Source organism: Balearica regulorum, chromosome 4, assembly GCF_011004875.1.
Source record: "Balearica regulorum gibbericeps isolate bBalReg1 chromosome 4, bBalReg1.pri, whole genome shotgun sequence".
NCBI classification, from domain to species: Eukaryota; Metazoa; Chordata; class Aves; order Gruiformes; family Gruidae; genus Balearica; species Balearica regulorum.
The window spans coordinates 36,120,245-36,132,335 of NC_046187.1; the positions used below are offsets into that span (position 1 = coordinate 36,120,245).

Genomic DNA, 12,091 nt, shown 5'->3' on the forward strand with positions numbered 1-12,091 from the left:
AATGTCCACTGAAGACTTATTTCCCTATGTTAATATTAAAACAGTTTTGTTAGCAAACCAAGTTAGTATAATAAAATAACATATAAAGCCACATTACTACTAGACAGGATTTAAAAATCTAAGCATTGAGTGGAAAATACTTTCTCAGTCATTTTAAATTTTCATCTTTGGACAGAAACCACGTATCAAAACTCTCGTATAAATAAAAATATAGAAATACTTGGAGAAGTTAGAAGAATGTTAAAAGTCATAACAACATTTTTTGGAAACTTACCTATATGCAGCTACTATCAGGCATTTGTTTCAGTAATTTAAGTGAGCATTTTGCTAATTTTCTTTTTCTGATTTAATTGTCCCTGAATGTAAACAATGATTAGGTTCATTACTCTCCCCTTGGAAAGGAAATCTTGGCTTAAGAAGACTTGATCAGGAATAGTTTCTAAGCATATATATTCAAATGCAGCTATTTCTAAGTAATTTTTATACCTCTAAAGATTTAGTTCTTCAGTCATGAAAATGAACTATCGTTCCTAAACTGGCATCTCTTAATTATGTAAAGCTAAGCATATTTGTAATATTTGTATATTTTGAATTTTCAAATGTACTCTTCAGTTGGCACTATTTGAGTCTGTCATGGTTTAGCACCACTCAGCCACTCACTCACTTCTTCACTTCTCTGTCCGCTGGTGGGATGGGGAGGAGAATGAGAAGACAAAGGTAAAACTTGTGGGCTGGGATAAGGACAGTTTACTGGGACAACAAAGGAAGAGGAAAATAACAATACTTACAAAAGAATATACAACGCGGGTGATACACAATGCGATTTGCTTATTGCCTGGAACCTGATGCCCAGCTTGTCCCGAGCAGCAACCCTTCCTCCCTGGCCAGCTCCAGACTTTATATACTGAGCATGACATCATATGGTATAGAATACCCCTTTGGGTCAGCTGTTCTTGGCTGTGTCCCCTCCCAGCTTCTTGTGAAAATCAACTCTATGCCAGCTGAAAACCAGGATGGAGTCTTAAGTACAGGATGATATGCATCACAGAAACATGGTCTATATGATGAGAGGCATAGAATGTATGCTGCTATATTTCCTTGTTTCTGAAGAACCAGTTGTGGCCACAGGGCTAAATATCAGGTTATCCTGCCTGTTCATTGACAAAACAGGATAGTGGAATAGAGAAAGTGTAAAAGAGAGAAAGGTATGAGCGCATCATGGTAAAAAGGAGGTTTAAGAAGAAGCAGATGTAGTTAACAGTGGAAGAATTAATAATTGACCAAGTAGTTTTGACCTTCCTTTGACAAGGCACCTATTTCTCATTGCAAGCTTAACTTAATTTTGTTGTTGAACAAATCTGGGCCTTAGCTTTTGGAAGAAAAGTCTAGGACACATTTTCACTGTTCTGGAGAACAAGGGCAAACTTCTTTTTTTTTTTGCCTGATTATGTTAGTAGAAGAACAAGAAGTCAAATACAAAAAAAATAATTCTTAACTAGTGAAACCTTCTAGGAATTGTTGTTTTTCAGGTACCTTTAATTACTCACCCTGTTTCTTGGAATTCCCAGTTATTTGCAATTCTAGGAGAGTCTCTTTAGAAAAGTGATCACAAAATGAGCTTACTATATTCTTGCCCTCTTGTTGCTAAGTAGGCCATTGACTATTTCTAGAAAGAACAACATAAACCCAAAGATAACAATTAATATAGAAGAGCTTGAAATAAATGAATCTTGGCAGTTACTTCCAAAGTCTTTAATAAAATAGATCTTTCATGTTTCAGTGGCTTATGAGTCGTAATCATCATGATTTTTTTAATCTAATAACTGTGAACAGCTTGTGATTCACCATTATAAAACTAATGTCTCCCAGCAATAACAACATGACTGTAGACTTAGTCTAAGGTGGGAATTCTGCCAAAAGCAATTACACTTTCTGCATTATCCACTAAATCACCATTATATATTTGGAAATACTATCCCTTCTTTTCCCTCCTGCTCCTGAGACACCAAATGCCCCAGAACAATTGAAAGCATTTGTCTCGAGACAAAGTCTAAATGCTTATTTTTAGCAGGTTTTTATTACATGGCATAGGTGCCTTCCCACCTACCTTTAGAAGAATTTCATGCACAAAAGCACAGCACTGAGGTTCTTCAGTGTACAACCGTTACACTGATCATTGTTGACGAAAATTTAGTTTTGCCTGTATGAATGTTGATCCTGATTTTCTGGCTGACCCACATAGCTTAGTATTTGCTAATGTATATTATGTCCTTAATTTCAAGATTTGTGTTAGAAAGAGTTTTGATATCACATCCAGGGGGACCTAGTTGAATTAAATGAGAGTTCATATCTGTGTGGCAGGTTTCTTAATAATTTTTAAAGTATAAAATGTTTTTGCTCTTATCTTAGTATTTGTAAGGATTGAGTGCACGTGTGTGTGGAATTCAGCTTTTAAGCTGCAGCTCCTGTATGTAGCTAGAATTGACTTAACCAGCTAGAGGTGGTGCTTTGTACTTGCCTCTCACTTTGTACAGGAGAGGGGATCAAAATTCCAGTTTTACCAGTCTTCCCCAGAAGATGACACGTACATGTAAGGACTGAGCATTTACCAGGTATAAAGATTATTAAATGGAGAGCCATTTGCTGTGTTAATCGCAGAGGACTCTGTTTGGTGAATAGGCAGTAAGTAACCGGTGAAGAGAGGTAGTATAAGTTTGTGCCATGTCAGGGAGGATGTTCAGTTTGCAAGAAGAGCAGTTGCCTTCTGAAGAGTAGACTGGTTGCATATTGGTGTTGCTGAAGGGTTACAGAACTCCTCCATGCACTTGAGTGCAGGCCAGCGGTATTAAAACAGCTCTGTCCTGTGGGTGGAAGGTGGAATAACACCTTTTGCCCTGTCGTGGGTTCACCCCAGCTAGCAGCCAAGCACCCACACAGCTGTTTACCCACTCCCCTCTACCCCCAGGGAACAGAGAGGAGAATAGGAAGAGCACGAGTGAGACATCTTGTGGGTCAAGATAAAAGACTGTTTAATAAGTGAAGGAAAGAGGGGAGGAAAAAAACCCACCCAACTGATGCAAAGGCAGTCACTCACCCCCTCCTACAAGCAGAGTGATGCCCAGCCAGTCTCCAAGCAACAGTCACCTTGGAAGTCAAGGACCCCTTCCCTTTTTTTTCCTCTACCCCTGTTTAATGACTGAGCATGACATTACATGGCATGGACTATCCCTTTCACCAGTTTGGGTCAGCTGGCCTGGCTGTGTCCCCTCCCAACTTCTTGTCCACCCCCAGCCTCCTCCCTGGGATGGGCAGAGGGAAAAAGAGAAAGCCCTGGCGCTGTGCAAGCACTGCTCAGCAATAGTCAAAACACGAGTATGTTAGTAATGTTGTTTTCGCCGCAAACCCAAAACAGCACCATGCGGGCTGCTATGTGGAAAGTGAATGCCATCCCAGCCAGACCCAGTACATGCCCACAGTTCACGTTTGAAGCCTAGCATAAGTAACCTGGGCTCTTTTTATTTGCCATCACAAATAATTGTGATGGTTTTGTTTGTTTGTTTGTTTTTTCTTTTTCCAAGTGTAGTGTTTTTCTTAAATGGAAGTTGAGATCTATTTAGTTAGATGAGTTCAGGAGCCAGGACAGAGCCTTAACTAAAACTTCCCAACAGCATGGGCAGATTGAACTGCATTGCCCCAAAGACATTTAGCTGCAGCCTGACAGGTCCAGATCTCTCCTGTGTCAGGAAGAGGAGGGAAGGATGGAGCAGGAGCTGAGACAGAGACTGGAGCACAGGGCTCCAAAGAGCCAGGCTTTTCTGTCTTAGGGGTGGCAGTGGTACTTCTGAGAAAGCACTGCCTATGGTTTTCAAATCTTCTGGTGCAGGCAGCTGGCCCTGGTTATTGGCTGTTGTAGGCAACGTTAGTTCATCTATGCGTAAAACCATTGACTGGTGATTGAACAAAAGCAGTAAGTGTGACAGGAGATGTGATAGCATCTGAGGAGTCTGCAATACTGGCATAAAACTTTTTTACTTTTCAGTGATCCTGGGATGACACTGTTGTTGTCTGTCACCTTGCATGCAGCATATTAAAAGGGTTCAATACAGAAGATCACAGCAGCGTGCCAGTAACAGTCTTCTGCAGAATTCTCACCCAGGGATCCAAATGTAAACCGATGCTTTATTTTAATGTGCATTTGTGAAGGTGGATTATGAGACAATAAGACGTTTATTGTAGCAAGTTCAGAAACTATTTAGCCTTTGCTGCAGATGGGAAACAATTGTTCATGAGTGTGTGGGGAGGTAGTGAGTTGATTTTGTCTCAGTGAGAGCATAGTGATTTGGAATAGAACAAGGAGTTCCAGTAACTTAAACAGAAAACCTATTCGGAAAATTCACAGCCTTTTTCAGAAACCTTTCTGCAACATGAACAATGTTATACCCTTAATACACTTGAGATAAATATTGGAACTTTACATAACAGCTTGGAGTTAGAACAGAAGAGCTCTGACCATTGTGTACTCTAGCCCTGGAAAACCTGCAGCATCCTTTTATAAAGGGGTATTACTCATCGAGTTTTTTAATTACTTGTATTCTCTCACCTGAGGTGAAATTCTGACCTAATTAAAGTTAATAGGTGATAACTGTTGAAACTGGCAGACTCAGAATTTCACCCATATGGTTTAGGTACTTTTAATTGGGATATAGAAATAATTAGGGTATGAGAGATGACTGTGGTAGCAAAGATAGATAGGCAAAGCCATGAAAAGAGAATAGCAATAAATAATAATGGGCATAAATGGATGGTTTTGTTTGTTTGTTTTTAAATTAAAGATGTGATAACTTTAAAAGAGAAAATAGTGTATTAATATTAATTCAAATCTGAGCAATTTTAAGAATAAATCAACTTATTTTTGCCTTTATGTGAATTATATTCAAGGATTAGTGCACTGAATTAGGACAAAGTTACCTTCAGTTACACTGTGATTTATATCTATAAACAGGTCAGGTGTAGCAGGGATTGCAATGAGGCTGACTATATGTTTTCTCTAGAAGGATGTCTCTTGTTCAAGGTGAGTATGTGCAAACCAAGGAATGCATAGGTGATAAATGAGAACAACACTGCAGGCTATACTAGTGCCTGAGTCTAAAACCAGGATACGGTAAGGAAATGTTCATCTCTGATTCAAAGAAGAGAATGACCCCGAACTACTAGCTCTTTTACACAGGCTACGGTGGTCAGTAGCATTCATCAGTTGGCTTGAATTGTCTCCGGTGATAAAAAGTGAATAATCAACGTGTTATTTACACGTATGACGTTATTCTTTCTGCAGCATGACCGCAAGTGTCATCCAGAAAGACCAGCTTTTGCTGAGTCCTACAAAGCAGGAATTAAAGTAACACCTTGAAACGGAAGGATTTTAAAGCAAATCAACTTCTTTCTTTTCTGCTGTTAAGATTTGCTTCTATTTTTGGCTTTATATTTCCCCAAATAGAAAGGTTTTTAAATTATTTAGCAAAAAGCTCAATAAATCTTGACCTCAGAGCCACTTTATTTTTAACATGACAAAAAGTTACCTATTTCCATAATACTATGTGTGGTCATAATGACTCATTTTATATATTACAGCTGCCATTGATGTTTATATCACTATTCTTTCAGTATAAATGATATTTAATAATAACTTGGGGAGTTTTATTTCTAAATTAATTGTCTAGGAATGTCATTGTCTAGGAATCACATCTCTGATTTTTTTTTTGTTATTGTTTCTAGCAGAAGCTTTATATTACCAATTAATAATACTAAAAAATAATAATCTCCATAGCAGAGTATTACTGTTTTCTCCTGTTATTTATGTGATCAGACAATTTCATTATTTCTCATAAATATTTACATGATAGAGTTTTCAATAAATTTTTTTGAAAAAAATCTTCCACCTGATTGTTTTTCTTTCTCCCTTGTAGTCTGCTCCCAGTTTTCAAGAGGAGTCTTTGCTATTTTTGGATTCTATGACAAGAAGTCTGTAAATACCATAACATCATTCTGTGGGACTCTTCATGTCTCCTTCATAACTCCCAGCTTCCCAACAGATGGAACACATCCCTTTGTCATTCAGATGAGACCTGACCTCAAGGGAGCTCTTCTTAGCTTGATCGAATACTATCAGTGGACCAAGTTTGCATATTTGTATGATAGCGACAGAGGTAAGATGCGTTATTTTTATCTGTGTGCTGTTTGCTAGATATATCTCACTGAAATGCTGAATTAATATTAGAAGAGTAAACGAGGAAAGGAATTTTTACCTGCACTGAGTGTAAGTTTAAATTTAGAAATGAGCTTTTGGGACAGAAACATAATTGTTTAAATGAGAATGAAATTATTATAGTATGTATTAATAGAATTGCAAGCATGTGCCGATAAGCAATGTGAGATAACAGTTCCTATGAAAAGTTTTTGCTTTTTTTAAAAGAATCATTTAAGGAGAAAAAAACAACACCACATCTGAGCATGAAGGGCAATCTACTACCACAGATTTACTCCACACATGCAAAATTGATAGTTGGGCACCAAGGAAGCAAGAATTTTGGATGCAGTCCCTGCTTCTTTGGAGACTGGTTTTGATAAATACTCAAGTTCCTCTCCTCTATTGAGCTTAGATTATTTTGTTGTTGTTGTTGATAAACCCAAGTTCACTGCTTGTGAGCAATATATTCTGTGGTTCAGTCTTCTCAAGTCCTATGCCTTTTTGTGGCTGTAGTATATATAACAGTTTATGAACTGGGAAAAATTACTTGCAAATTATGGTATAGTAATTAGTTTTCTGAGAAGAACCAGCATTATACAGATAATGGGGTTTTTTTGACTGCCTTTTCTGGAACTCCATTATTGTCATTCCATTTTCAGGTTCTCCTCACCTAGTAGTCCTTGTCTAACGTTTTTCTATTCTTACCTTCTCCTGTTCCCTTAAAAAAACCCCTATTTTGTGGCTCACCTGCATGTTCATTGGTCAGAGTTGGATATTAAGTGCACATTAAATGGGAAGATACCACTAGATTTAAAGGATGGTTATACAACACCATGGTTTGTTGAGTAATGGGGTCACATTAGATGCTGTTTTACACATTTTGTTGTTCAGAAGCTGAAGGGACCTCCTCAAGACAGTCCCTTATCACTGTTGTAAGCACTAAAGTTAGAATAACTAACACTGGTGTGTAGCCTCCAACAGTAACGTCATGTGGGACAATGAACCCTAAGCCTATTTCTCTGCAGATCCCTTTCAAATTCACATTAGAACCAGAAACATTCACTGCCTTTTTAGAAAGGACAGATGTAAAATGACTTCCTTAGCCAGTACTCTGTCACTCAGCTAGCAGTGTGCAGTACGTGACCTGCCTGTGATTTATATTTAGGAAATACTGAAAAACACCTAGTAGATCTTGTGAGCTACACTGGCTGAATCTTGCCAGGAGTAACAGCATGAAATTGTTATTTGTAGTCACCCTTTGGTTATGCCTTTTTTCTTATTTGTTTGTTTTAATTGTGGCAAGGCACCCCAGTGATAACAAGCTCCAAGGCATGAAACTCCTACCTTTATGTTGAGTAAATTGTTGCTCCTCAGTGCTCCCACTGATTGCACAGGTTTAACCTGCAGAGTCAAGCAGTATGTAGTCAGCAACACTGACATCAAACCCTGAATACACAGGGTGCACAATTGCTCTAAGCATTTTGCATAAGTGTTAATGTAGTGACAGTGATGTATATTTAAGGAATGATACATAGTTTAAAATGTTTCCACCTTCAGGAGTGAAATAAAAAAGGCAAAGAGACTTACCTTTCATGGAAGCTGTGAAAGCTAATGGGAATTAGTTTGATGACTTATTCCAAAAGAATCATTTATTGCTACTTTTACAGCTTCTCTCTGGTTAGGGGCTGACTGGTTGCAGTGCAGGGCAATTCCATATCTCATTCCTGTCTATAAGAAGTGAGGCCATTCAGTATGTGCGTGTCCAAGCTCTTACTGGCTTAATACGCAGTTGCTCTCATATAATATGGATTAGTGTCCTTTATCTTCCTTGCCTCCTCTGTGTTGCCTAGTACTAAACAGTGGGTTTTTGAAAAAGCAGTGACATTATTGGAGGATTTTGTCTGTATCAGAGTTGCTAATTTACTCAGCCTCTGTTCAGTCCTCCTTTTCAGAGCTCACTGAATTCAGAGTTTGTCTCATGATAATCAAAAGAGGTTCAGGCACAAGAGGTTCCCAACCAGAAGTATTCCTGCAGTTTAAAAAAACCAAGTTGTTGTTATCTTCTCTGCAGAGTCCCACTTCCATTACCACTCTCCAGATACTGTCCACAGAAGTATTACTGTGAATGCTTTTGTTTGTTTTTCATTCTTTTGCACTGTCCACAGAAGTATTACTGTGAATGCTTTTGTTTGTTTGTTTTTCATTCTTTTGCGAGGTGATACTGTTATCAGAATAAACTAAACTGTATGGGGATGACAAATCTGCCACCTATAAAAAGCAAGAAATCCAGGGAGCCATTTGACATCTCTGCAGAGGGCATCCCAAGAAAGGGGAGTCCCTAGGAAAAATGGAAGATCAGAGGAGTAAAATATAGAAACCCTTTGTAATGGATACCATAGACTTATTTTAGTGGTTTTTTAATGTTTTAAGATATTCCCTACATCTTTTAGTTTGCTTACATTAATTATCTTTTCCTTTTAGTACAAGTTCTCCACATTTATCTTTAACATGTTATAAATAGTTTATATGTGCCCTTGGACTGTAGTTATTTATTATTATAAAATAAATATTCATTGCATGATATACAAAACTTCGTATCAGTCTTCTTTAAAAATGACATAGAAAACTAGAACTGTTTGAGATAATAATTGAATTTATGCTTTTGGAAGCCTGCCATTTTCTATCTTTGCTGATGGCCAGTCTTGTATAGCGCTGTATGTCATCACCATTTTCACTGATAAAGCTGAATTGCTAAACAGTGACCAGTCTTAATTTAATGATGTATTTACAAACTGAGACAAGTTAATTCTCAGTGCTTTCTTTCTGTGTTTATGGGCATAACCACTATTATTTCTCGTGGGAGTTATACCTGTAGCTTCCTTTACGTACCAAGTCAGAAATTTGTCTCAAAGAAATGACTCCGGGTGTTCTGTGGTTTCAGGGGAGATGAATGTGCAAAAATGTCAATTGGCTTGTGAGAAAGTCTAATTTTCTTTTTTTTTTTTTTCCATAATACTATCTGCTATCCTTAAAATTGCTCACTAGAATTATGTAGAATTCCCTGGAAGGAATTTAAATATAACAAGTCTAATTCTTGTACTGCTGGAAATTGTTATAATGGTATTTGTTGTATAGCAGAAATTCATTTTCAGCAGTAATTTTCCTATTTCTATACTGTGTTATTTAATCCTTGAAAAGGAAAACTAGTCAAGTAAAACCCTTGCTGATTTTACAATATATTGTAGGCAGTTACAGCTGTACAGACATTACAGCTTCCTGGCAGGAATGTGCCAAAAGGATAAAATGGAAGCAAACTTCTGTACACTGCTTGTAGGTGTGAGCATTGAGCCCGCTTATCTATATGGAAAAATATAACTTGGCACATCTTTCATAATCAGGGATATGACTGTAGCCAACAGAAATAATAACTCCATTATCACCACTGCAGAATTTTGCCATAGACCTCAGTGAGGTCCGGGTTTAAATACAGTACTGCTAAAGCACTGAGAACAAAAAGCAGTTCAGTAGCGTTTCGTAATAAGCAGCTGATCCTCTTGCCACGATTGGATTGCTTTTCTCCTGGAAGACTTCTTTCTCAGCATGTGGAATTCCAGCAGTGGATGAGTGAAACTGGCAAAATCCCAGTATGAAGAAGTGGAAGCAAAACCAAAAGGTTGTCCTTACAAGGCTCTACCTTGATTCCTTGCAGTGATGTAAATAGAAGTTTCATGCAATAAGAACTTATTGGGCCTACACATATCTTCATTTCTGAGTCCTAACAATGTGTGACAGGTCAAACAAGTTACAGGGAAATCTTAAATAAGTAATCTCATAAATCACATTCTAGAAGCTTGTTATTCCTGAAGCTTTATCAGTCATGTCTTCTGTTTTCTCCTGTGCTTCACTAGGCTTATCAACACTGCAAGCTGTGCTGGATTCTGCTGCTGAAAAGAAATGGCAAGTTACTGCTATCAATGTAGGAAATATTAACAATGACAGAAAAGATGAAACTTACCGTTCACTGTTTCAAGATCTAGAGGTAAAAAAGGAAAGGCGAGTGATTTTGGACTGTGAGCGCGATAAAGTCAACGACATTGTTGATCAGGTTTGCTATTCTCTGTTCTTCAGTGACAGCAGTTAGCTATATTCTATAAGTAAACAAAATGAATTCATTTGTCTTGATCCTATTTTTGTGATTATTATGCATCATTTAGAAGTGACAGGTTTGTACTGAGGACCACATATCTATCAGGCAGAAAGTGAACGTATAAATCCTATAATCCCTCCCTTTGCTCAAAGGCAAGATGATTCTATCATCTGGATGATCCCGTATGGTTTTATATCCTGATTATTTAAAACAAAACAAAACCTTGTTGAGGCTATTTCACAACCTAAGTAGTATACTGTATGTAGTTGATACACTATTATATATGGTGCATTGTAAATAGTTATATTATGTGGAGGAATTAGTTCTCCTTACACCTAGAAAGTATTTTCTACTTCTAATGCTTTTTCCAAGAGCCTTTTACATCTTGGGAAGGCTGTATCAACAGTTTCTCTTTTTAACTCCCTTCATAGTTTATATTTCTAAGCTCTTCATCATTTGTACTGTCCTTGGGTCTCTCTTCATTTTGTCTCCCTCTTAATGTGTGTTAACCAAAATTGGATGCTGTTTTCCAGAGCTAAGGCTTCCTGAGCTTTAAACAGAACAGAAAATTATGTCTTCTCTCCACACGCACATACATTATTTGCCAAAATGATTTTTTATTTTTAATTTTCTTTTTTACAACAGCCTCATTGTGCTCCGATTCAAATTATTGCATTACCTTCAATCCTATTTTCTAGGAAGGTCTGACCGTCTCTGCATGTTACTTCTTTTCATGCATGCAGAGCACAATGGAAGATTATAAGGATAGCTCCCTGCTGGCTTGAGCTTGACCATGTGAGACAGTGCAGCATCTGTAGGGATCTATTATCAGAGTGTAGATGTATTGGTTTGAAGCTTTTTTGAAGGGCTTGTTATTTTGATCTTGGTTATGAAGGTTGTTACATTTTGGAGAGGCTGAGGCAATGAGCAGTGTCCTAGATGGAGTGCATTATATTTGTCTGTTTTATTTGGAATTCATATCCACAAGCTGCGTCTCTAATTTTCAAGATCCATTTTAATTTGATCCAGTTCTCTAGAGCATTTGCAGCCTCACTATCATCTGCAGTTCTTTAAAATCGTATTTCCTGACTTGTTACCCATGTCAAGAAATGTACTGAGTAGAGCAATGCTTGAGAGAAATAGTACTTGTGGGTCCTCTTCAGCTGGTTCTGTGTGGCTTTTCAAACGGTCGTTCACTCACCTTACAGTGACTTTTTGTCTTGTGTTCCCTTAAGAGCTTGTAATGATGTCATATGGGACAAAAGCCTGAATAGACTCAAGATACGACACATCTGCTGTTTCCTCATTATCTGTTAGGCTAGTTATCATGTCAGAGGAAAGGAAAAAAATGGCTTGGACATATTTTGATCTTGACAAGACTATATTGACTATTCATCATCTTATTATCCTGTAGATTCTTTTAAAATTAAGTGTGTAATATTCCTTGTAATCTCTTCCCTGATATGAAAGTTTGGTTGGCTGTAAGTTTCTTCAGTTTCTCTTTTTATCATTTGTTAAGACAAGAACCCTCTTTACCCTTTAGTTACCACTCATTTTTACTCTGTTTTGTTTAATAATAGACCTATTATTTTCTTTGGCTGCTTCTTATTTTGATTGCAGCTCTGGGATATTTTTCTTGCCCTAATTGCGCTTTGATAGATTCTGCCTTGGTTTGAGTCTTAGATTTTCTCAACTTATCC

At 37.5% G+C, this 12,091-nt stretch overlaps 1 protein-coding gene across 6 annotated transcripts in view; it reads left to right on the forward strand.

Moving 5' to 3' along the window:
• GRIA2 (glutamate ionotropic receptor AMPA type subunit 2) overlaps window positions 1-12,091 on the forward strand; it is a 96,766-nt gene that overhangs the window by 38,544 nt on the left and 46,131 nt on the right. For all 6 annotated transcript variants that reach the window (XR_012835309.1, XM_075751772.1, XM_075751775.1 and 3 more), the window contains exons 3-4: window positions 5,964-6,203; window positions 10,153-10,349. Coding sequence is in view for 5 of the 6 variants with exons in the window: in XM_075751772.1 (XP_075607887.1) it covers window positions 5,964-6,203; window positions 10,153-10,349 (437 nt within the window). In the remaining variant the exon portion in view is untranslated. The remainder of the gene's footprint in view (window positions 1-5,963; window positions 6,204-10,152; window positions 10,350-12,091) is intronic.